This window comes from Gracilinanus agilis, chromosome 2, assembly GCF_016433145.1.
Source record: "Gracilinanus agilis isolate LMUSP501 chromosome 2, AgileGrace, whole genome shotgun sequence".
Classification (NCBI taxonomy): Eukaryota; Metazoa; Chordata; class Mammalia; order Didelphimorphia; family Didelphidae; genus Gracilinanus; species Gracilinanus agilis.
In genome coordinates, this window is record NC_058131.1 from 337,927,160 (window position 1) to 337,955,043 (window position 27,884).

General features: G+C 36.3%; 1 protein-coding gene across 1 annotated transcript in view; it reads right to left on the reverse strand.

Annotated features, from left to right (window-relative positions):
* The window catches only part of CTNNBL1 (catenin beta like 1), a 216,689-nt gene that overhangs the window by 78,917 nt on the left and 109,888 nt on the right, over positions 1-27,884 (reverse strand). Inside the window, exon 11 of the mRNA XM_044664307.1 lies at positions 14,290-14,471. Coding sequence (XP_044520242.1) covers positions 14,290-14,471 — 182 coding nt within the window. The remainder of the gene's footprint in view (positions 1-14,289; positions 14,472-27,884) is intronic.

Sequence of the window (27,884 nt, forward strand, 5' to 3'; positions counted from 1 at the left end):
GGTTTTATATTATTTCATTCTTTTCATCATCTTGTTTGTCTTTATCATTTAGATAAACATAATTAGTCACACATCTAAGTTCATCAAGCTCCATCTCATCCCAGTTTGGACAGCTAGACCTAAAATAATCCCAAATTATAGGGCATGCATTTTTTACAAATTGTCTTCTGATGTGACTTACATCCCTGTCTCTGCATATGTCCAAACCTATCCAACATTCTACTAAATCAATAACCCTATCTAGAAACGTGTTTGGTGTCTCTCCCATTTCTTGCTTGATTCTTTCAAATTTTGACCAGGTTCCCTGTCTCTGGGAACAGTCTTTCATTGTTTGTATAACTGCTTCTCATGCCCTGACCAATTCTCTATACCCCGCAAAAGAATTTGCCTCCCAATTTGGATCCTCTTCCAGCCAGTCAGCTATTTTGGGGTTCATCCAAGTTCATCCAAGAGAATGTCAAAGTCAATGTAAGTCAGATCTTTTTTGACCACAGCTATCGACTTATCCTTGAAGCTTCAGGAGTTCCCTTCTTTAAAAAATCTATGTCTGCTTGGCTAAATCCCTTGAGTAACCTTCACGATTTCATGCTCTGGGGTGTACACAGGCACCTCTCTCAGGAGAAATAGTTTTGCTGGGTTTACTTCAAGTACCTTGGTTTCTCTGTCTAGTTTTGTCATGTTATCCTTGCCTACTTGCAGTCTCTTCAATGTTTTTTTCCAGATAGATGACTTTTAAATTTAGTTCATTGAATGACATTTATCTAATCATTGCTCCTTTCCATTTTCTAAACATCAGTATAATAATTTTCTTCATTATAATTATTAGTAACAGGATAGTTATGAACAGTGGTATATATGATATTACCTCAAGTAAAGTAATAGACAGCAGTATCATCACCCACTGAGGTAATCCTAGTCCCTAGATGTAGAGTGGGACAAAGTATAGGAGAAAAGCTGGAATATCTCTCAATTTGAGATAAATTGAGCAACATTTTGCTCTAAAGACCTTTTACTCTGCTGGAAAAAGCTGCACTAGCTGTGCCTGTTACCATACAGCGCCCTCTAGGGACCATTGCACTGGTACTGCAGAGTAAAAGTTCTCTCCTTTTGAAATCTGAGGCCTTGTCAAAATGTCTGTTGCCAGTTGGTGAAAAAAACTGCTCTTTTAAAAGGTTAAATTGTAACAGGTTCATCCTTTAGCTGGCAAGAACTGTTGTTGATATTTTGGGATTGTATCTGTTTGAGAGTAAGAAGGGCCAGTTGGCTTAACTTTGTAACAAAATTGATATAAACTGGGAAGAACACTGGGCCTTTTACCAAGTAAGGTCTTCTCAAAGGATTTAGACTGAAACAACTGTGGAGGCAGTTATTAAAAACAAAACCTCTGTTTATTAAGATTATAAGGATAAAAAGGTTTAACTGAAAGGTAAAAGCAGGAAAGATCCCTAACAACTAATGGGTTACTACCTCCAACCACCCAAACTCATGGTCCTTCACTTTTACTGGTCTTCAGTCCGGTAAAAACTAGACTTGCTCTCTCTCCTTATTACTAACTTATTCTAATTCCTAACGATCTAAGCCTATTTTTAATGATTGTCATTATTATTATTATTATTACATATAATTCAGTACTGCTTCCTTGTGGTTGTTCAACTTCCTCCTCTTTGTACAACTGTCACTCCTGTACAAGGATTTTCTAAGAGTCAAAGTTTAACCACCTCTCTAGGAAAGGAACACCAGAAGAGACAAAAAAGGCAGTCTCCAATACCTCTCTTCACCCCAGAGACCAAGTGACAGTTGGAAAGCTCCAACTTCCATCACCACCACAGAATTTCATCAGGAACTGGGCTCCAGGTTCTAACCAAGGCAGTCTGACCTTCAATCAGGACTCACTCCTGTCACTAACTTATCAATCTCTTAATTAAAACCCAAAATCCATTTTCCCCTTAATAGAAGGGTGGGACAGATTAAAAGCAAAACACTGGAGAGGAGGGAAAGAGTGAAAGGAGAAAGGTCAGGATTAAAAAAGGAAGTCAAAATGGAGAGGAATACACAGATGGCAATCATAACTGTGAATGTGAATGGGATTAACTCACCTATAAAATGGAAGCAGATAGCAGAGTGGATTAAAAACGAAAATCCTACCATATGTTGTTTATAAGAAACACATTTGAGGCTGGTGGACATACATAGGGTAAAGTAACAGTTGGAAAGCTCCAACTTCCATCACCACCACAGAATAACTGTAAGAGGGGAACCTAGATATTTAAGGTATGGTCGCCAGGAATCGGATCAACTCGATTCCAAATTAAAATAGACACAAGTCAGGATGGCTTTTATGGAAGTTTATTTACAATTAGGAAGGTTGCAGGTAGGGAAATAGAGAAACTCTGGCCCGGACCAGAGGTCCAGACCGGATGAGAATTTAGAGGCCCCAGCAAAGGAGCACAGAGGTTAATTAAACAAGGCTACTATAAGCCACAAGGCCTTTTACAATTAGAGAGGCAAGAGAGGCCTCCTTGAGGGTAGAGCCCCCAGAAACGCCAAGGGAGGAGAAAGGAAGTCAGCCTAACTTACCCACATGACAATTCAGAGGGAAGCCATCTGAGGTCTCACCAGAGATCCTTCTACACCAAGTTTAAAGCTCCAACTGCCTCCACAGGAAGTTACCATCATATTTAAAAGATAGCATCTTTCGTCACTTCCTGTATCCACCTCTAATTTAAGTGGACAAATGGCAGCCTCAACACTGTTTTGGACTGCACAGTCCCTTGTTCTTGATTTGTTACTTATTGTCACGTGTGGGTAACTAATCTTCCCCTCCCCACTAAGTTGGGTGGGGTGACATTATTTCTGATGGCTAGAGTCTAACAATGAATGAGGATGAGCTAATTCCATTTACATTTCACAGTTCTTCCCCAAATTCTGAACTTCCTCCTCTTTGCACAACTGTCACTCCTGTTCAAGGATTTTCCAAGAGTCAAAGTTTAACCACCTCTCTAGGCAAGGAACACCAGCAGAGAGACAAAGTAGTGAATGAAATTTTAGAAAAATCAGAATTAACAGATATCCAGAGATAATTGAATAGGAATAAAAAGGAATATACCTTCTTTTCAGCAGCACATGATGCATATACAAAGATACACCATGTACTAGGGCATGAAAACGTCACAAACAAATGAAGAAAAGCAGAAATAATAAATGCAACTTTTTCAGATCATAATGCAATTAAAAATTAAAATAAATAAGGGTTCATGGATAGGCAATTTAAAAGTTAATTAGAAAATAAATGATATAATTCTTCAAAACTGGTGGGTCAAAGAACAAATCACAGAAACAATCACTGATTTCACTGAAGAAAATGACATATCGAAATTTATGGGATACAGCCATAGCATTACTCAGGGGAAAATTCATATCACTGAGTGTTTATATCAACAAAATAGAGATAATGGAGATCAATGAATTGGGAATAGAAAAAGAACAAATTTAAAATTTCCAGATAAAGACTAAATTGGAAATCCAAAAATCTGAAGGAGAAATGGATAAAATTGAAAGTAAAAGAATTATTGAACTAATAAATAAGACTAGGAGGTGGTTCTATGGGGGAAAAACCCAAGTAAAATAAAATATTAGTTAATTTCATTAAAAAAATAAGAGAATCAAATTACCAGTATAAAACTAAAAAGGGTGATTTCACCTCTAATAAAGAGGAAATTAAGACAATTATTAGGAGATATTTTGCCCAATTATATGATAATAAATATGTCAATATAGGTGAAATGGATGAATATTTACAAAAATACAAATTGCCCAGATTAACAAAAGGGTAAATAGAATACTTAAATAATCTCATCTCAGAAAATGAAATAGAACTAGCCATTTAGGAAATCCCCAGGAAAAAATCCCCAGAGCCAGCTGGATTCACAAGTGAATTCTAGGAAACATTTAAAGAACAATTAAACCTAACACTATACAACCTATTTGGCAAAATAAGCAAAGAAGGAGTCCTACCAAATTCTTTTTATGACACAAATATGGTACTGATACTCAAGCCAGGAAAACCAAAAACAGAAAGAAAATTATAGACCAATCTCCTTAATGAACATAGATGCAAAAATCTCACATAAAATACTAGCTAAAAGACTACAGCAAGTTACCATGAGAATTATTCACTATGACTAGGTGAGATTTATACCAGGAATGCAAGGCTGGCTTAATATTAGGAAAACTAACAGCATAATTGACCATATCAATAATTGAACTAGAAATCACATGATTATCTCAATAGATGCAGAAAAAGCCATTGAAAAATACAACACTCCTTCCTATTGAAAACATTAGAAAGCATAGGAATAAAAGGGCCTTCCCTCAATAATAAGTAGTACTTATTTAAAACCATCTGCAATGGGGACAAGTTAGAAGCCTTCCCAATTAGATCGGGAGTGAAGCACAAATGCCCATTATCACCACTATTATTTAATATTGTATTAGAAATGCTAGCTTTAGCAATTAGAGAAGAAAAAGAAATTGACGGAATTAAAATAGGCAATGTGGAAACTAAACTATCACTCTTTATAGATGATATGATGATATACTTGGAGAATCCTATAAAATCAACTAAAATGCTAGTGAAAATAATTAGTAACTTTAGCAAAGTTGCAGGCTACAAAATAAACTCACATATCTCATCAGCATTTCTATATATTTCCAACAAAAATCAGCAGCAAGAATTAGAAACTGAAACTCCATTTAAAATCACTCTAGACAATAAAAAATATTTAGGAATCTATCTGCCAAAACAAATACAGAAATTATATGAACACAACTACAAAAGATATTTCACATAAATAAAACTAGATCTAAACAACTGGAAAAATATTAATTGCTCATGGGTAGGATGAGCTAATATAATAAAAATGACAATGCTAACTAAATTAATTTACTCATTTAGAGCCATACCTATCAAACTACCAAAAAACTATTTTATAAAACTAGAAAAAATAACAACAAAATTCATCTGGAAGAAGAAAAGATCAAAAATATCAAGGGAACTAATGAAAAAAAAAAGTGAAGGATGGAGGCATAGCAGTATCAAATCTTAAATTTTACTAAAAAGCAATGATCATCAAACCAATCTGGTACTGAATAAAAGATACAAGGGTGAATCAATGGGCAAATGACTTCAGCACTCTAGTTTTTGATAAATCCAAAGATGCTAGCTTTGGGGTAAGAACTCAGTATTTGACAAAAACTGCTGGGAAAATTGAGAAACAGCATGGCAAAAAAATAAGAGTTGGATCACAATTTCAGATCCTATATCAAAATAAGTTCAAAATGGTATATGAATTTAAACATAGAGTGATATTATAAGTAAATTAGGTGAATGTAGAATAGTATACTTGTCAGATCTATGGAGAAGGGAAGAATTTAAGACCAAAGAAGAGATAGAGAATATTACAAGATGTAAAATGAATAATTCTGATTATATTTAATTTAAAAGGTTTTGTACAAACAAAACCAATGCAACCAAGATTAGAAGGGAAGTAGCAAACTGGGGAGGGGGGGAAATTTATAACAAATTTCTCTGACAAAGGTCTAATTTCTCAAATATACAAAGAACTAAGTCAAATTTATAAGAAATCGTCATTCCGCAATTGGCTAATGGTCATGGAATATGAATAGGTAGTTTTCAGTCTTTCCCAGACCTTCTGCCTCAAGGTTGTTCCTACTTTGTCTCTCATTAGTCATGTGAAAAAATGTTCTAAATGCTTCCTAATTAGAGAAATGCAAATCAAAAATAACTCTGAGGTACCACTTTACACCTAGCAGATTGGTCAATATGACAGTGAAGGAAAATAATAAATGATGGAGATGTGGCAAAATTGGGACACTGCATTGCTGGTGGAGTTGTGAACTGATCCAACCACTCTGGAATGCAACTTGGAATTATGCCTAAAGAACTTTAAAAGAATGCATGCCCTTTAATCTAGCAATACCACTACTTGGTTTGTATCCCAAAGAGATAAAAAAAAATATGGATGGACCTGTTTTTACAAAAATATTTATACCTGCACTTTTTGTGGTAGCAAAAAATTGGAAAATAAGTAAATGTCCTTCGATTGGGGAATGGCTAAATAAATTATGGTATATGATGGTGATGGAATGCTATTGAGCTATAAAGAATGCAGAACTGGATGATTTCTTTAAGAACTTTAAAGACTACATGAACCAGTGCAGAGTGAAATAAGAAGAGCCAGAACATTATACACAGTAACTGAAACATTGTGGAAGATCAAATGTAATAGACTGCTACGAATAGCCATACAATGATCCAGAATGCTATTTACACCTAGAGAAAGAAGTGGTAGAGTAGTAATGCAGAATAAAACATATGATTTATCACTTGTTTATAGGGGTATATGATTTGGGGTTTGGGTTTTAAAAGATCACTCTATTACAAAAATGAATAATATGGAAATGAGTTTCGAGTGGTAATAAATGTATAACCCTGTGGAATTTCTTGTCAACTCCGGGAGTGAGGAGGGAAATGGGGAGGGAGACAACATGAATCATGTAACCATGTAAAAAAAAATTTTTTTTTAATTATTGAGTCACCTGAAAGTCACAATCATAAAGAGGAGTCTAGACATCCTATTTCAAGAAATTCTACAGGAAAACTGCCCAGATCTTTTAGAACCAGCAGGCAAAATAGAAAGTGAGAGAATCCACTGGTTATTTCCAAAATTAAAACTCCCAGGAATATTATAGGCAAAATCCAAAGTTCCTAGGTCAAGAAGAAAATACTGAAAGCATCCAGAAAGAAACAGTTCAAATACTATGAAACCAGTCAACATCACATAAGATTAAGTAACTACCTCTACAAAGGAGCAGAGTGCTTAGAATATGATTTTCCAGAAGGTAAAAGAGGTAAGATTAAAACCAAGGATAATCTATTTAGCAAAACAGTATAATTCTACAGGGGGGAAAATAACATTTAATGAAATAGAGGAATTACAAGCATTCCTGTTGAAAAGACCAAAGCTGAATAAAAAAGTTGACATCCAAGCATAAGATTTAAGAGAAATATAAAAACAATAACTATGAGTGAGAACTCGTAAGGGATTTAAGAAGGTAAAACTATTTACATTCCCATGTAGGAAGATGATATCTGTAACCTCTAAGAACATATCAATCATTAGGGCAGTTTGAAGAAATCTACTAAAAAAGCATAGGTATGAGTGAGTCTTATTATGTTGGGATGATAAAAGAAGAATAAAAGGGTGAGAAAGAGGGGTGTATTTGGAGAAGAGAAAAAGGAGAAGATAGGGGAAATTTATCTCCCATAAGAGGCATGCAACAAGGAGTTTTTACAATGAAAAGGATAAAGGGGTAAGGACAGCAGGAAACACTCAAATATCACTCTCATTTGACCAGGTTCAAAGAGAGAATTACAATTGAGAAGTGGGAGGGGAAGGAGGAAGAGGATGATATAAGAGGGAAACTTGATTAAAGGAGACAGTAGTCAGAAGCAAAATAGACTTTTAAGGAGGTGACAGGATAAAAAAAATAGAAAGATGAATAGGATAGAAGGAAATACATAACTCCCAGTCATAACTATGAATGCAAATAGGATAAACTCACTCATAAAACAAAAGAAGATAATAGAAAGGATTAGAAACCAGAACCCAACGATATACTCCTTACTTACCAAGAGACACTTTAAAAAGAAAGACACAAAGTTAAAATACAGAGGTAGTGAAAAATAGGCAGGGATAATAATCATGATCATGACAAAGCAAAAGCAAAAACAGACCTAATTAAGAGGGAATTAATGGGAAGAATGGTGCTATCTTGGAAAAAATGCTAATAGATATATAAGTTCTTTGAGAACAGGATCTGTTTCCCTTTTTATCTTGGTATTCCTGGGCTACCTAGGCTTAGAATGTAGTGGATGCTTTTTTAAATGGTCACTGAAGGGCATTAAATATTAAGATATATGACATATATCTTAATATATATAAGTATATATAAATATAAAAGTAGAATGCTACCTTCTTAACAAAGTAAATAATTCACTAATATTTTATTTTTAATTCAATTACATGAAAAAACAATTTTTAATTTTCATTTTCTTTAAGTTTGAGTCAAATCCCACTCTCCCTCCCTTTTTCCCTTCCTGAGATGGGAAACAATCTGATATAGATTTTATATGTGCAATAGTGTAAAACATCTTACCATTAGTCCTTTTATGAAAGAAAGCTCAACAAATGAAAAAAAGTAAAGAAATAAAGGGAAATATAATATGTCTCAGACTTCAATCAGACTCCAACAGCTCTTTCTCTGGAGGCAGATGGCATTTTACATCATGAGTCCTTGAGGATTTTCTTGGATCACTGTTTTGTTAGGAATAGCTAAGCCATTTGTAAATGTTCATCACATAACATTGCTATTATTGGGTACAATGTCCTTCTGGTTCTACTCACTTCACTTTACATCAGTTTATGAAAGTATTTCCAGGTCTTTCCCAAATCATCCTTCACATCATTTCTTATAGCACAGTAATATTCCATTACAATCATATACCACACTTTGTTCAGCCATTCCCCAATTGATGGATATCCTCTCAGTTTCCAATTCTTTGGCACCCCAAAAAGAGTAGTTTTAAATAATTTTGTACATTTAGAGACTTATTTATTTATTTTTTTTAATTCTCTTTAGGATATAGACCTGGTAGTGGTATTGCTAGGTCAAAAGATAGGCATAATTTTGAAGTTCTTTGGGCATAGTTCCAAATTGCTCTCCAGAATGGTTGGATTAGTTCACAACTCTACCAGTAGTGCATTAGTGTCTCAATTTTGCAACAAATCCTCTAGCATTTATTATTTTCCTTTTCCGTCATATTAGTCAATTTTGATAGGTGTGAGATGGTACTTCAGGGTTGTTTTAATTTGCATTTCTCTAATAAAGAGTGACTTAAAGGGGCCAGCTATGTGGCTCAGTGGAGCCAGGCACAGAGATGGGAGGTCCTGGGTTCAAATCTGATCTCAGTCACTTCCTAGCTGTGTGACCCTGGGCAAGTCACATAACCCCCATGGCCTAGTTCTTACCACTCTTCTGTCTTAGAATCAATACATAGTATTGATTCTAAGACAGAAGGTAAGGATTTTTTTTTAAAAAGTGATTTAAAGCATTTTTTCATGTAATTACATGTAGCCTTGATTTCTTCATCTGAAAATTGCCTATCCATATCCTGTGACAATTTATCAACTGGGGAATGATTTGTAGTCTTATAAATTTAACTCAGTTCTTTATATATGAAAAATAAGGCCTTTATCAGAGATATTTGCTATAAAAAATGTTTCCCAGCTTTCTTCTTTTCTTCTCATCTTGGTTACATTGATTTTGTTTGTGAAAAAATTTTTTAGTTTAATCAAAATTATCCATTTTACATCCTAGAATGCTTTCTATCTCATTTGGTCATACATTCTTCCCTTATCCATAGGTCTGACAGGTAGACAATTCTATCCTCCTCTACTTTGTTAATGGTAGTACCCTTTATGCCTAAATCATGTATCCATTTTGACCATGTCCTGGTATGGGATGTGAGATGCTGTTCTATACCCAATCTCTGCCATACATTTTTCCAGTTTTCCCAGCAGTTTTTGTCATATGGTGATGTACTGTCCCAAAAGTTTGGATCTTAGAGTTTATCAAACACTACATAATGATGGTCATTTACTACTATGTATTGTATAGCTAATCTACTCCACTGATCTGCTACTCTATTTAACAGCCAATACCAGATTGTTTTGATGATTACAGCTTTGTGATACAGTTTGATATCTGCTACTCTGAGGCCACCTACTTTCAAATATTTTTTCATTGATTACCTTAATATTTTTGATCTTTTGTTCTTCCCGATGAAATTCTTAAGACAGTAAATAACAGTTTACCTAGAATCCAAATGACTGGGAAACACAAATAGCCAGAATTCCGCCCCCGCCCCGTTTTCTACATCTGTGACAAAAACACTAAAAAGTAAAAATCTGGTATCAAATTGTTTTTTAAAAAAATCAAATTTTCAGGGCATATCAGATTCAATGATAATGTGACTCGTAAGTCTTTAACATCTACAATAACTGATGTTCAAAATGATGACTCTGAAGTGCTATATGATCTTGAAGGGCTTTTTGAATTACCAATGATTAAATTATCTTCAGTTCAGTTTTAATATCAAGACTAATTATCTGAAAACTGGTCATCCAAGTATGGTATATATCGGGATGTGGCAATTTTTCAAAAATAGTGTACAGAGACTATCGCCCCTTTCTATCTGGTGTGAATAAATACAAAAATTCTCTCCACAATCTGGCTCCAATCTATATTTCCCTAATACATGTTCCCCCCATTCATGTGGTCTATGCTCTACTCAACTTCATCCTTTCCTGAACAAACATGTCTCTCTATTCCCTGCTTCTGCTCACAACTTCTATGATTAAAACACCACCCCGGCCCATATCCATCCATGTTACTACCAATTAAGATATTTAGCATCTTTTAAGACTTATCTATCTAAATAAGTTTCATCTCTTACACACAGCCCTCCCTGGCCCTTCTAACTGTGATGATCAGAAGATTTGGGGGCTTCATACTTCAGAGGATATCTACTCCAGTATGGACAAAAGAAATGGGAGCCACTAATCTGCACAAACAGATCTTTATGGGCTATATATTGACTTAATTTAAAAATGTGATCTTATCAATGCTTTTTGGTACTGTTATTTATTTTGTTAAATATTTCCCAATTACATTTTCATCTGGTTTAGGCTGTATCCAGGGTTTGACACTTCTGCGCTAGTCCATTCTTTTCATTTTTCATATGAAGCCCATGAAGACTAAGTAACTTGCTTAGACAGTTCTCCAAGAACAATACATATGAGGGGCAGGAATTCAACAGAGGCTCTGTATCAGGCTGTCTTTTTGCTTCTTTACTCTACCTACCCTTCTACCCAGCTAGAACATACTTCCCCTGTCCCCTACCAAATCCTAGAACCCTTGTTATCCTTTTAGGCCAGCTTTGATTCCACTTCTCCAACTATTCCTACCAATATCTTTTCTAAATTTCTAGAACACATACTGTCTGGACCACACAAGTGACTCTTTGATTATACCATGAACTTTATTGTTCTCTCTTTCATATGTGTTTCTATGCATCCCTTGTCCATATAACTTCTATTATTTCTTGAATACCCCTGCCCTGTCCCCCATTCTTATGGTGTCAAACCTATTACTTCAAATCAAATACTTTTTAAAATCCCTATTTATCCAGGTGGATGCTCCCACCATCAATGACTCCTTCATATTTTAGTAAACAATTTCATGAGTTGCAGTGGTCAAAAGAAATTCACCACTTGGTAGCCAATTTTCTAGTCTTATTCCAGAAGGAAATAGACTTGAAGAGTGGAGGTGACTTGCCCAAGGTGAAATTAATTAGCAGAGCCAGGATTCAAACCCAAATCATCTGGCTCTCAAACAAAGTACCTGTTATACACTATATCCCAGTATATTTTCCATCATCTAGATATTTCTATCCCTTTGTTTATGCTTATCTTTTCTTTCTTTCTTTCTTTCTTTTTAAAGCCTTATCTTGTGTCTTAGAATCAATACTAAGTATCAGTTCCAAGGCAGAAGGGCAGTTAAGGGCTAGGCAACTGGAGTTAAGTGATATGCCCAGGGTCACACAGTTAAGTAGTATCTAAGGCCAGATTTGAATCCAGAACCTCCCCTCTCCAAGCCTAGTTGAGCCATTGAGTGACCTAGCTACCCTTTGTGTATGTTTTCTTATTCACATTCTATAAAACCACTGAGGATAGGGGCCCTGTCTTATCTAACATTTTCCTTTGTACCTGTACCCTTACCCTTACCTAATGTTTGCACAGAGCCTTGCACACAGTAGGCACTTCATGAATGTTGATGCTATAGAAGTGCTGGGATAGAAAAGGGTACCAATTATGAACTGACTTTCAACTCAAAGCAAACAGAAACCAGTTAATATGATGTATTTTGTCTACTTTGGATAGGAGTATGGGTATGTGCATGTAAAACAATTTCTAATTAATCAAAACATCCTTTAATCACTGTCAATAAAAAGAAATTATTATAAAAAATCAACTCCATTAACCTGGAACATACTTCTTAATGGTCACTTTCACAAACATTATAATTAAAGACCCTATGACTTCTCATTGTGCTACAGAATTCATCAACACAATTCAAATATCTTTTCTCTAAGTGATACAGCAAAGAACAGTGGGAAAAGCAAAGTATTTAGAGTCAAAAACACCTGAGTTGAAATTTTGATTCTGCCATTTCTTATATGTATAATCTTGGGTAAATCAGTAAAACTCTTCAGGCCTCAGTTTCCTTCTCTGTAAAGAGATAAAATTGGACTAGATGATGACTAGGTTTCTTCTATGTTTTAAAACCCCATAGTTATGTCTAAGAATTTTAGATTCTCAAGATCTCCTTGCTTTAAAAAGGTCCAAAGGCCACAATTTATGTTTTAATGCCATAGTCCCTACTGCCATGTTCATCCCTGCTTCCACTCTCCCATTCTTTTCACTGTACCAATAACTGGAATACCCTAGAGCCATGTTGTAAGATAAATTAATAAGATGTTTAAGATTAGTTATTTGGGAGGCTTTGCAAGCAAACTAGAGGAAAACCCTTGACTGTCAGCCATGGACAATCTAAGTGGAATGAAGGGAAGAAAACTGTTTGCCCTTGAGGACTCTGGTCAAGCTGGGAAAGGGAGAGGGTATGGATGCCTTTACCTGCCCAGTGAGGAGCCCAAGGAGTGTGGGATACCAATGAGAAGAAGATTCTGCAAGGAAACATCGTGACCTAGGTTGAGGATAGGACTGGGTTATCTGTTGGTGGACAACAGGTCAATCTACCTTACTCCCTGGAGTCTGTTTTGGATTAACTGGCTGCTTTTGAACTTGTTCCTGTTACATCTGTGACCAGCTTAGAGCATCTCTGAACTTGTACTGTGAGAAAACCTCTTCCGCCCTCTTAGTCTAGGTAGTGAATAGCTCAGTTAGTTAAAACTTTAGTCTAGTTAACTTTTAGATTAGTCTGTTAGCATAGAAACACCCCTCTCCCTACTTCCCTCAGTCATTACCATTAAACACAATTCTGTTAGCACTTTCTGTCTCCTCTTAGTTATAAGAACTCACTACATTGGTTTTTCCCTGGTTGGCAGTTTGTCAGTTACAAGTCAACTGACATTCCTGAAACTCACATCCCCATTTGGTTTACCTGTGTTCCCCTGTCGTATTCTTGTGAGGAGGGAGTGTGTCCTCAGTTTATTATTTATTCCCCATTCCCAGTATCACCTTTTTCAGGCATTTGGCACAGGCTTCAAATACTACTGCCAATGCTTATAAATTTTTATCCCTCTAGATTGTGACAGAAAGGGACTGGCCCTACAGCAAGTACTCTGGAAGTGGTATCTCAGAGCACAACTACAATTCATGGAAGCATTTTGCAAGGAGTATGTTCCATTGGGGAGGAGAACCATAAAAAAGGAGAACTTGGGCTGTAAATAGTTTATTCCTGCAATTCCTGATGTTAGTTGAATCATACTTTAATGTAGAAATCCATGAAAGCACCACTTTGGAGGTGACATTTGTTACCACCTCATAACTCTTTTCAAAAGGGTCTTCCATCAGACAGACACCCAGCTACAAATTATAGCTAAAAAAACAAAACTCCCAGACACAGACTTATTAACAGGCCGCAAGGAAAGCTATCAGGCCTCAGGCAAGTGTGAAACAGTTGTTATCTTAATTATCAATATATCATACATCTAGTCTCAACTCCCTAATTTTACAGATAAGGAAAGTAAGGTACAGAGAGGTGATGTACCATGCCAGAGGCTACACAGCCAGATAGAGGAGGAATTGAGGTGAAACTTTACATTTCTTGACTCTGAAGACAATGTTCTACATTGAATTATGCTGCTGGGTGGATTTTTCATGCATGTTGAATGGGTAGTCAACAATCAGACTGTTTCGTTGTCAACCTTCCTTCACTCAAACAAAAATATATTTGTTTCTAAAATTCAGTATTCACCCAAACTGATTCAACAAGCACTTACTAAGTTTTACTATGGATAAAGCACTGTGTTAGACACTATAAATACAAAGCCAGAATGAAAAAGTTTCTACTATTAAGGATGTCATGTTCTCCATTCTATTATCATAGGTTCTAGCCTTATCTTACCTTCATGTTCCTTTTCTGTGGTTCCTACTTTCTTAATTTTCTTGGGAGATTTCATGAAGAGAGGAAAGATGGTTCGCAAACCTAAGATGTCAACAAATTTATGGCAGTTGTCAGTACCCTCAGGTCCAATCATGGCATGATCCAATACCTTTAGGGCACTACTTCGAGAAATCTTCTTTTCCCTAGAAAAAGAAAGTGTTTTTATAAGGCAAGGAAAAAGAAATCAGTCTGAAGAAACCATGTAAAAATGGCTAAAAGAAGGCCATTTAACAGCATTTACCTCATCCTCTAATCAAAGTGACAGCAGCCTCAACAAGGTTCACAGAATGATTCTGCAAATCATCTGACTTTTTAGTAACCCAGTAAGATGAGTGAAAGAATGCTACCATCTCTGTAGGACTAAGTTGAGAGCAACTCAAAAGGCAAAGGGTATAGTGGCCAGTAACACTTTACCAACAAGGAATTATGTAGAAGTAAAGAAAAGGTTGTAGGAGAGGTGGAAAACAAAAGAAGCCGGTCATGTGGACTGAGGAGTAACTGAGAGGTGTTATGAGTAAGATTAGATTAGCTAGTTATTAGGTATTGATTATATATTGATTAGGAAGTACCTAGCAGGAAGGAGCTGGAGCTGGGAATTCCAGGTTGGAATAAAGGAGGAGGAAGTCTATGTGTGTTCTGTGTGTGGACTCCATTAGTGGTAGGCAAAAACTGTTGCCAGCCTGGGAGAACTCAGAGCAAAGGACACCTTGCATCCTGTTTTCCCCTGGATCCTGTGTGGTGTGGCATCTAAAAGAACAAGATCTACAAAGCCAAGAGAAGAGGACAGTGCTTCAAGCAAACCCCTTATTGCTTGGTTCCTGAGACAACTGTAGCTCCTGGCATCCAGACATCATCAGTGGATTGCAGTGAGAAACCCCAAAGCCACAAAAGCCCCAGCTGTACTCAAACCTGGCAGGTTCCAGGTATGAGGCAGAAACCCAGAGACTCCAGTATAGCTCCTTGGGCCCTGTTAGTTAGATAGCTTAAATTAGTGTAGTGAGTAAGTCCTTCCCTGTCCCTTTGGGTTTTGTTATTAGGTGTTAAGATTTTAGAGTAGTCATTCCTATCCCTCCTTTTAGTTGTTTCTAATTAAAACCCAATTTCACCTTGTTACCTTGTCAGTTAATTCAAGGCCTCTGGCCAGAGTGACAGTTGGCTGTTATTTTTCCAGTTGGGAGTGGTGTAGCTGTACAAGACTTCAGTGATCAGTTTTAGTCTCTCTTACATCCCAGAGAGTGTTCCCACAAACCCCATAGTTGAATTTTAATATCCCTGGTGACCCCATTACTTATATTATCTTACAGAGGTAATACACACTCCACAAGACTCATACAACATCATGAGAACAAGTTCCCTGGCAGAATGAGTGGTTCCATCGACAAGAGCCATACAGTTTAAGAAGATGTGGTTAGGTCATGATCTGTTCTGCTGGAGCAAATACCTACATCCAGGACATCACAAACTCATCCATGTAGTGAAGTACACATTTAAATGTTAAATGGTATAGTACTCTAACTACAAGATGGTGCTTTTTTTTCTTTTAATTTTATGGGTTTTTAAAAATCTATTTTTATTGTCAGGCAAAACATATTTCCATATTGGTCACTGTTGTAAGACCAAATTCATATATAACCAAAACCCCAAAATTAAACCATAAATACACTGATGTGAAAGACAACTCCAACAGTTCTTTTCTCTGGAGGTGGATAGTGTTCCCCATCTTAAGTCTTTCAGGATTGTCCTAGATCAGTGAGGGGCAAACTTTTTAAAGAGGGGGCCAAAGAAAACGAAATGTTCATCTGTCAGTCTGTTTCTAAGGCACTCTTTTGAAGTTTCATTGTATTGTATCCTACTCATTGTATTCATCAGATTAGGAAGAATGTCCTGCAACTGGATAGAACATTTGAAGCCTCCCCCCCATATCTAGCCTGTGGATCATAGTTTGCCCATCACTGTCCTAGATCATTGCACTGCAGAGTAGCAGAGTTTTCACAGATAATCACTGTCCAATATTGCTGTTATTGTGTACAATGTTCCCCAGTTTTATTTATTTCACTCTACATCAGTTCCTGCAGATCTTTCCAGCCTTTTCTGAAATCATCTTGCTTATCATTTCTTATAGTACAATAGTATTCCATTACCAACATGTACCACAATTTGTTCAGTCATTCCCCAATTAATGGACATCTCCTCAGTTTTCAATTCTTTGCCACCACAAAGAACTGCTATATACTTTTGTATGAGTAGGTCCTTTCCCCTTTTTTTATTATCTCTTTGGGATATAGACCCAGTAGTGGCATTACTGGATCAAAGGGTATGCACGGTTTTATAGCCATTTGGGTATAGCTCCAAACTGTCCTCCAGAATGGCAAAACTGCTCTTTTTGATACATGCCAAACAAGGCCAAGACATAGTAGAGCATTCTGTCTCAGGAGGTGAGTCAATTAGGCAGTTTGTGAGAGGGCATGATAGTTGATCCCACCCCCTACCCCATCTAAATAATGAACCCAACTTCCCCTTAATAATCCAAAAGGGATTAATTAAAATCATCAGCCAACACCCTCATATCGCCATAAACAGTGAGGAAGCAGCTTTGTATAGTGAAAAGAGCACTAGATCACAGAATTGCCACAAACTACATTTGTGACACAGGATAAGTAACTTCCCCTTCTGTGAAATTTTATATAGGAGTTGAATTAGAAGATCTCCAAGAATCTTTCAAGGCTATTATTATATGAATTCTTAAATTTAGTACAGGACAGATCAAGTTCTGATCTAGAAAAAAAAAAAAGCTACAGGCTCCAAGATACAATACAACTAAAATTCTAACTTGAAAGCAAGATAAATTAATGTGTCTCATATACAACTATGCTTTACCATTTAACTTGATATGAACTAAAATACTATTATTTCCCTACGGTAAGGGAAATAATCACATGAACAGAAATTAAGAAATTGGTATACTCTATCCCCACTGTCCTCACTGTTCTCCTGTGTGGCCAGATACCACTTGAATGAAAGCCTATCACAAATAGGATATTTTTAGTTACATGTTCCCCATGCTTTCAGACCATTCTATGAACAACATAAAATTGCCATATGTATAAAAATGAAAACTACTCATCTAGCAAAGTTTCTATCATTTTTCTGGCCAAAGTAAATCTGCAAAAAATAAAAATAAAAATAAAACAACAACTTTAAAAGCAAAGTCCTTTTCCAAGGGGGCAATATAAGGAACATTTAAGGGGGCAGTAATTGCATATTGATCATCATTTAGGCAACCTGCAGAGAAGTGAACTCTGTAATATTCATTAGACTTAAGTTCAGGCTTTTAGGGATCAATAGCTGTTTGGCTGGGCTATCATGGGTTGACTTTATCAGAAATATTTATTCTACTGGAGGATAAGCTGTTTATCTTAGTCTCGTCTAGGTTCATCAAGCTGTCTTTCATTCAATTACCAATTCAGATGCCAGCCTATATGACTTGTGATGATTGGAGAAATATTTCAGAGAATCATTTCACGGATGCCCATTTTCTTTCCTGTTATACTTTTGGAAGGAGAAAAAGTTCATTTCTTTTCTAACTAGTTAGTTCTAACTATACCATAGTCTGCATTGAATCACAACTTTGTTTTTTACATCCAATACCATGAAGTTATCATGTCTCACAGTTGACTAATATTCAAGAAGTACAGATGAGATCAGCCTTATTCAAAGTACAACATGCATCTTTTAAAGTTTACAAATAAAAGATGCCCTTCATTTTAAGATTCCAAAACACATCATTTCCCAGGTAGGTGACCCAAGAAGTTCAGTTGGACTGAGACCACAGATATTTACAAGTAGAGCTGGAAAAATACTCCAGCTTCTGACCCACTCTACCAATGGGTTCTCCATTTACTTGATTTACCTCCTATAAACCTTCATTGGGAATTAAGGTTCCTTGTCAAGAAAAATAGTTGGTCCAAATCACTACACCTTAAATCATCTCCTTTCCATGAAATCTGGATTCAGTAACTCTGCCTCACAGCCATCACAGTTTCCCATTTGTGAAATGGCTAAGCCAGCCTCAAGGGCTGTTGGAAGGATTACTTTGTGTTTGTGAAGGGTTTTCCTGATTCCTAGCTAACAGGTGCAAACTATTACTATCCATCCAGGAGAGAAGAGAGCTATTCAGCTTGGGGGGAAAAGGGGGTTAGAAGAAAGGCAACATTTGCTGTAGGTGGAACAACAAACAGACCTGTGTGCACAGCTTGGAGCAGAGAATTGTACACAGTCCCATCAGGAAGGATGAATTACTACAAAGAGGTTTGCATTGCTATTTTCCTTGTGCACCTGAATCCTGGGGGATGGGGGCCTAGAAAAGAAGAGGCCTCTGATTTTTTTTTAAGGAAAACATGGCAAAAAAAAATTCAATACAATAACCTGGCTTGTTTGTACCTTATTCAAAATAAGACCCCGTAAATAAAATCAAACAAGAAATACACAACCCAGGTTAAAAAAGACTTCTCAACACTAACCTATGTGCTCTGACAATTCAAGATGATATGAAAGATTTATTTTGTGTATAACATATCTACTTTATTAGTTTTTTTCTATCAGGGATTTTTGCAGGTTAACAAAAACAACACAATCACCTCACAACAACAACAACAACAACAACAACCTTTGTCACGCTGAGAATGGAAGGGCTGAGTTCTCTTCTCCTTTTTTACTTTCAGTTAATAACTGAGACAGGTTCACTACATTTCTGCTATACAACCAAAAGATGCCTCTGTACACATCCCTTGGGAACACAGTAGTTTCTTCTCTCTCTAACTGGAACAGGGTTTTACAGCAAAAGTAATAAGCCTCATGTCAACATTTCCAAGGAAACTGACAATGTAATTCTTCTGTTTTCCCTCTCCTTTGTTCTTAAAAAAAAAAAAAAACAACAAAAAAACACTATACCTATTTTGCTCCAAGGACACATGGATTGTTGTTGGGGGTTTTTAAATGTTTGCGTTGGTAAGAATTGAGGGAACAAACTTTAATTAAACCCAGCATTTCTGAACCTTCTTTTTTGTGGCAGCTATCTTAAAGAATACTGAGATTTGGGGAAGTTAGATGGTTCAGTGGATAGAACCATCTAGAGTCAGGACAACTTGAATTCAAACCTAACTACAGACACCTCCTAGCTGTGTGACCCTGGACAAGTCATTTTTTTAAAAAAAATTATTTTAAAATATTTTTCCATGTTTACATGATTCATTTTTCCCTCCCTTCTTCCCTCCCCCTTCCCAGAGCCAACTATCAATTCTACTGGGTTGTACAAATGTTATCACTTGAAACCTATTTCCATATTATTCATTTTTGCTATATAATTTGCTATATAATTTCCCTGCATATAAATATTCTCCCCCAATCTCTCACCCACAAAGCTATCACTAAGCCCTTCCCCACTGTGTGAAGGCATTCCTTGGCCTTTACTCAATCTAACTCTCAAATCCCCAAAGACAAAGAACAATAACTGAGTTGCCTTATACACACAAAAGGGCATTACTTATATGTAATCAGCCACTGTAATGTGCTCTGGTCCCAAAACAGGCCTTACTGAATATCCCTAAAATTAGATCTCTTTCAAAAGAAAACTAATAATGCAGGCAGACACTGAAAAACTTAGCTATACAAAAATTACTTCAGTGCTTCAAAATAGAGCAATTATTTTGTTATCCATTTACCCACTTCATCAACATCTCAACCTCTCTACTCCTTAGAAGACTGGCTTCATGAGTTACTGTATCTAAAAATAGGCACCTGGTAGTGAGACTCTGAACTAAGGTGCTATCTTCTAAGGTTTTTACATCCTTACATCATGATTTCCCAGTATCCTTCCCTACCTCCATGCCAGAGAGCCATCCCATATAACAAATAGCATTTTTAAAGACTTAACAATAACAACTGATACATCAAAAAAGACAGAAAAAACATTCAAAGTACAATACTTGTGGTCTTTTCCCTCTTCAAAGGACTAGGGAGGGAAGTATCTTTATATATCTATTCCTTCCAATCATGATTATTCTTTAGTTTTGAAACATTCACTTTTTTTTTTTTACCCTTGTACTTCGGTGTATTGTCTCATAGGTGGAAGATTGGTAAGGGTGGGAAACATTCACTTTTGATTTGTGTGTCTGTGCTTAGCCTTTTCATTCACATCACTGTAGTCAATGTTTTTATTGTTTTTTTGATTGCTTACTTCACTCTCCATCAGTTCAACTAGATCTCTCCATGCTTCTCTGTATTCATCAGTAATCATTTCTTACAGCACAGTAATATTCCATTACATTCATGTACCACAATTATTCACATGTACCACAAAGCTATTCCTCAACTGATAGCTATCTACTTTTGTTTCTACTTGTTTCACAAAAAGTGCTGTTAAGAAATATTTTGGTACGTGGGAATTTTCTTATCAATAGCTTACTTGAGATCTAATAATAGAATTTCTGGATCAAAGCACATGAATATTTTGGTCATTTTACTTGCATAATTCCAAACTGCTTTTCAAAATGGTTGTACTAATCCACCAACAATACACTAGTGGTGCTACCCACAACTCCAAAATTTACTATTCCTATCATTTGTCATCTCTGCCAATTTGCAGGTTGTGAGATGAAACCTAAGACATATTGTGATTTGCATTTCTTTTGTTATTAGTGATCTAGAATATTTTCATATGGCTATTAATAATTTGCAATTCTTTTTAGAACTGTTTGCTCATAACTTTTGACTACTTATCTTTTGGAGAATGACTTTGGCACTGAACCTATACTTGAAACCTCTCTAGCTTCGTAGGACCAGTTGCTATTACAGTTTCTGAATACCTACCAATTTCTCTATGCCACCATAAAGCACCTGGAGATGCTGTTAATGGAGGTACAGAAAACTGCTGTATAAAAAATACGTACTTGCTCAAAAACACACAATTGGAGAGGAAGGAAAAAATGAAGGGCAGTAGAAAGGGAGAAAGAAAACTGTTAGAGGATTGGCGTGTGCGTATATATGTATAAAGATATATACACATGCACAGAATATGTCTGTCTGTCCAAAATAGCCCAACCACATAGAAAAAGAGGTCTTAGTCCAGTTAAGGAGTGAAGATAAATTGTAAGATGAATGAATTCAAAAGCTTTTATTATGGACTGCCTGTAAATAAAGCACTGTGCTTTGGGAAGACAAGAACCTGTGCAAATGAAAACCAACCAGAAAATAATTAGAGTTCACAGGTTCACAGAGTTAACACAAATCAGACTTTGGAAAACACTATATGTATATTTGAACCAATATAGTACAAAAGATTCTCATTTCATTTCTTGTGCATACTGCAACATCTTAAGACACACAGGTTCCAAGGCAATGTTTTCCAGACTCCTCTCAGTTATTTATATGTTCATGTACCCTAGAATTATTTCTAGACTCCCACCCCATTCTATTTGTCTCTCTGGCTTCCTTATGCAATGGTTTTCTTCCTTCAATGGTTCTTAATCTCTAGGACCCCATCCACAATTTTTTTTTTTGGCTACACTAACATCATTTTAAAATATCACCTCAGCAAACCTTTGTGCTTTTCCTAGATCTCTTCATCTCTCCTTCTGTCTTTAAAAACAAAACAAAACAAAAAGCTAGCTTTCTTAGTATTGATCCTGTCAAGGATTCTGAAATCCAGATACTCTAACAGATGAATGAAAATAAGCAGTCTGACAACTAAAATAGCACCTAGGGAGGAAGGTAGATAGTGGTGGAAAGAGAAGGGCCCTGTAAGGCAGGGGAAAATAACCCTAACAACTCAGAAAAAGGATCTCTGAAAGGAAAAAAATAAAACTTTAAAACCACCAAACTTATGTATATAAAAGTTATAGGAAGTAAATACCTAAAACTACAAAGTAGAAATATCTTTTCATTCCTTATATATGGCTGCCCCCTAAGGTTCTGCCCTTAGTCCTGTGTTCTTCTTTCTACATTTAATCTCTTCTACTCCCATGGTTTCAATTATCATAGCTTCACCTTTGACCTCATCCTAGAACTGAAAATGCCTACAGAATATCTTCATCCAATTGTGCTGCTGAAACTTCCGGCTCAACACATCCAAAACTACATTCATCATCTCCCTCAATTCCTACCAAAAACTGCCCCTCCCTCCAACAGCTGTCACTTTTGATGATTCTGACCCATTCCCAGATATCCCGGACTAAAACCACAATCATCTTTAACTCTTCTATCTCTGAATACATCCAATCAGTTTCCTTTCAAAGCCTTCTATCACCATCTGCCAGCCCATCTACTTTTGCAACCCTTTTTCATACTTTCATTCTAGACTACTTAGGCCAGCTAGGTGGCACAGTGGATAGAGTTCTATGCCTGGACTCAGGAAGACCTAAGTTCAAATGCAGCCTTAGACATGTTTGCTTCAGTTTCCTCATCTGTAAAATGGGGATAATAATATCAGCTACCTCCCAAAATTGCTGTGTAGATCAAATGATATATATATATATATATACATACATATATATATATATGTATGTATGTATATATAAAAAGCACTTAATTTAGCACAGTGACAGTACACAACAAGGATTATAAAAATGTTGGTTATTATTTTTATCATCATTACTCTCCAAATGCCATCAATGTACTGGCCTTCGTCTTTCTATTCTTTCCCCATGAAATTTCTCAAAAGTGCATTGCTTGCTTGGCCTTTTCCTTAGTTCTAAACAATATCATGGTGATTTGCATCCGTCACCCTTGTTGTTCCCCCCATCTGCCCTATTAGAGTATAAGCTCCTAGAGAGTGAGGTCTAGGTTGAATATCCTAGGATAGTACCTTACACATAACACGTTAATAAATACTTGTTGAACTGAAAAGGCTGAGGCAGAGAGACAACGAACTTGAACTCAGAGAGGAGCACATAGAAATATATTTTCTAACTGTAATAAAGATCCTTAGGAGATAGATGTGCAGTCTATTACTGTACCTATCCTTGAAGTCTTTCTAGCTTAGTAGGCCCTGCCAGAGCTTCAATTCAACAAACATTAAATGCTATTGGATATAAGGTACTTTAAGAGAATATTAAATTTAGATAAGACACAATTATTACCCTCAGGGGGCTTAAAGTCTAGTAGAAGAATAAGACAACACACATAATTGATGTTAGACGAATAATTCAGCTTTGAAACAAAATGCTAGATGAAGTATGACTAGAAAGATCTTTTTTATTTTTTTTTAAACCCATGCCTTCTGTCTTGAAGTCAATACTGTGTCAAGGCAGAAGAGTGGTAAGGGTAGGCAATGGGGGTCAAGTGACTTGCCCAGGGACACACAGCTGGGAAGTGTCTGAGGCCAGATTTAAACCCAAGACCTCCCATCTCTAGGCTTAGCTCTCAATCCACTTAGTTACCCAGCTGCCCCCTAGAAAGATCTTATTAATTGAGATGGGGACATCAGGGAAGACTTCTTGAAGAAAACAGTATTTGAACATGGCTTTTAAAGATTCAAGTTCAACAAATGAAAATTTGTGGAGGTAGCAAAGAAGAGAACAGGTAAATCCAGCATTTTGTATTTGCCTGGGAGAGCCTTCAAAATTCCAAAATAACCTCAAGTCAGCATTGAAGATGACTCCAAGATCATCCTGCTTGAGTGCAGAAAGGTTTATTAACAAAACAGTAATCACTGGCCACCAAAAGATTACTTTTTTCAGCTACAGAAACTATGGAATATTTATAAAAGATCTGACATAGAGGGTATCCATGCTGATTAAATCACAGATCCACAAAGTATTATTGAACTATAATTAGAAAGGCCCCATCATATGAAAACAGGATTGTACGCTTTAATTAGAGACTCCTTCTTTCAGGTACAGCTGCCAAAGTACATTAATTTACACATCTTTCCTCAACAACGAGACTATTGGGAATATGGAAGATATATTAACTTTCATCTTCTACCTGCCACACCTTACCCTATACCCTCAAAGTGCCTAGCGCAGTGCTGAGCACAAGCTAGACATTAAAGAGACTGAAAGAACAAATCTGTTTTCAAGCTCAAAGCCCTTTCTAAGTAGGTAACCATCCCCCCCAAAGAGTAAGAAAATATCTTAGTATTAAAGTTGCTAGCGAATTAGGGGCACAAGACTTCTTGTAAAGTCCTTTGCATGATAGCTTATTAACAAGTGATATTTGTATAACATTTTGCAAATTCTAAAGCACTTTATTTGTATTATTTTCCCACTTGACCTTTACAACAACCTTGTGAGGTAGGTACAGATATTATTTTTACAGATGACTAGCTGTTCAGAATGCCTGAGAATTGTCCACAGTCTGTACTTGGCTTCTAAGTGCCAGAGATGTCTTTGGACCCAACTCTAAAAGCAGCACACTTTCTAACACACCATACTGGCTCTGGAAGTAATCTTCTCTTCCAATCTACAAAAGTGACAACATCCTACAATCCACCAAGAGCCCCACTATGAATTGGTCTTCAGTTTTTCATATGCCCATTTATTTAAGAAAATATTTGGTACGTCTCACTCTATGAGAGGGATCCTGATTCTCTTAGCTTTAATTTCCTATATATAAGATAGAAAGTTGATTTGGATAATGACCAAGGTCCCTTTGCAACTTTTGTTTCTAAATTGTTTTCTTGAAAATAACATTTTCATCCTACAATACAATTAGCACAAAGGGTGTTATTTGCAAGTATTTTGATCCTATGACAGTGTGAGAACTGATTCACTAGGTGTTAAAACTAAAATTTGCACCTCTCTAATACACTTTTCATGTATGTATTGATGTATATTATAATTACCTGTGTATGTTGTCTCATTCCTCAATTAAATTTTAAGCTCCAAGAAGGCAGGGATCTAAATCTGATCATATGTTCTATGATGTTTCTCTTTAAAAAAGTTTTATTTTAAAATGCCTTTCTTGAAAATGCCATAGGGAACCAGTATAAAAAATTTTAAAGTAATTAAAACAGATAAACCAGAACACTTTCTTTAAATAGGTTAAAATGTAATCTTTGAAGATCTCACTCATAAAAAAATTTTATTGATGGCTCCTGGTTTTATATAATAGTCATTTCTAAGTATACCAACTGCCCACTCCACTCCTGCAATGAGCCTTTCCTTGCAACAAAGAAAAGCAGGTCAGAAAAACCAACCCCACAGCAATTACATCTGACAACATATGCAGTACTGCACGTCCAGGGTCTTCCCACTTCTCCAGTGAAAAGGAAAGAGATGCATTTCCATTTCTCTTCTTGGAAGCTGAGACTGATTGTTATAGTTACAAAATATTCAGCTTTCTTTCACTGAGACAACCATGCCTTCAGGGTCAGAAAAATGAGTTGTTTGTTTTGTTTTTACTAAGCAGGCAAAAAGTGATAGAGAAGGCCTCTAGTTCCCTAGTCTTCACATTTAGTAATAGTCAACATAGTAGTTCAGGGGCAAACAACAAGAGTTGGTAAAGGGAATGGGGGGAGTGGGAAGGACAACTGGTAGGGAGAGAAAGAGACGGAGGGAGAACTATGTGCAAAGAACTGTGCTTAAGCACTAAAAAATCTCATTTGATCCTCACAACTACTCTGAAAGGCAGGTACTCCTATTACTCCAATTTTAGAGGCAAACCTTAAGTGTCAGGGCCACACAGCTAGTATCCAAGGCCTACCTTGAATTTTGATCTTCCTGACTTTGGTCCCAACAACTCTATCAACTTGCCCCACTGTTTGCCCCAGCTGCCTTAATAGCTCAATTTTACTGAGATCTGAAGTCACTGACAAAATTTAATGGCTAGGTCATTGAATCCTACACAAGTCATTGTTTCTAGATTATGTGCTAGCATATGTAAAAATCACTGTAAGAAAAGGTAAGGCAACATCACTATCCAAGTCACTAACTGCACAGAAGAAGCTGGCATTAGGAAATGTGAAGGCAAAATAATTTCTGGATGCCAAGGCCCATTTCAATCACATTTCTCTTTATAACATACACTATCCAAATGAACTTTCTGAAATATGTAGTGGGCAATGTTATATAGTGGAAAGTGCCCTGAATTTAGAGACGATTCTGCTCCTCAAACTGGCAAGTTCCAGCTGTACGACTTTAGTCAAATCTCCCTCTCTAGGCCTCAGTTTCCTAATCTTTAAAAATTATGCAACTGATACAACTCTAGGTTCTCTGAAAACAATTTAGTGCCTCTCTCCAGTCAGGAATGGTGTAGCATTTTCTTAAAAAAATCCTTCCCAATTAAACTTTCCATTTCAAATGCTCAAGAAGAAAAACAACCAACACCAAAAGAGAGAAGAAAAAAGAAATGCTGAATCAGGCAATTCAGCTAATTAGGGTTTCAAGACAAACCTCACCAGCCACTTTAGCATTTAAAATTAAAAAGTTCAAAGATTTTTGAGAGGTGAAGTCCCTCATCCTTTTGTTTTGGAGCTCTTCTTAATAATTATCTTTAAAGAATCTCACCATTCTTGTTTGAATAATCTCTATTTCTGGTTATTTATTCAGCTTCCCACTGGTGCACATTACGAAACCATATGCTACAGGAATGCATCATTTCATATTTGCACACAGCAGTTGGAAGACAATAGCAACTTAGCACATTACAGAGAATATGGAAAGGTCCCCAAAGAATGAAGTTTTAAGGTCAGAAGGCCCAAGAAAGAGAAAGCATCTTTTTAATTTGTTTTGTGTGGTCATTTCAAAAAAAGGACAGGCAATTAGTGCTAATGCCAATAAACCATCCAGAGGTTTTAGCAGCATGTTATTAGAAAAAGAATTAATCAAACACTGGAATCCTTGGGAGTTACATTTTACCACTCACTTTTGATATTATTTCATCCGTGTAGGTGCTTCCTCCAACAACAAAAATCACAACCTATACACTCCTTCCCATCCTATATGACCCCTCATGATCTACTAAAAATGTGCCAGTATCTATAATGGTAATCTTGCTATCCATCTTAGACCCATACCATTTAAAAAAAAGTCTTTTCCCACAATAAGCTTAACTACTTGAGCATGGGACCAGATCTGGCCTACTTTGGAAAAATATACTTTATAAGAAAAATTTCAGAAATGCTTTCCTTTAAAGAAGATTTCAGGGTTAAAGTCATAAGGAAGCTTATTACATGATTGGCTATGAAGAACTAACAATCACTGCTACCCAACAATTGGAAAGCACAGTAGCACAATGGAAAGGGCACTAGGCAGAGTTCTGGATTTAAATCCTAGCATTGTTTTTTACTATTGGATTTTGGATAAATAGTTTCCTCTCTCTTGTTCTCATTCATCTGGAAAATGAGACATTTGGGAAACATTATCTCTAATACCCCTCCACAGATTCTGTCAATCACTCAAGTTGTAAGAATCATGGCAGCAAAAGTCATTGACTAGAAGTAGGTTAATCACTGCCAAGGACTTTTGCATGTCAGATTCCTGATTAGGTGTGGTATTAGAAAAGATGATCAATATAGCCCCTTTCAACTTTAAAGACCTGCAATCTTGCAAAATATAGTT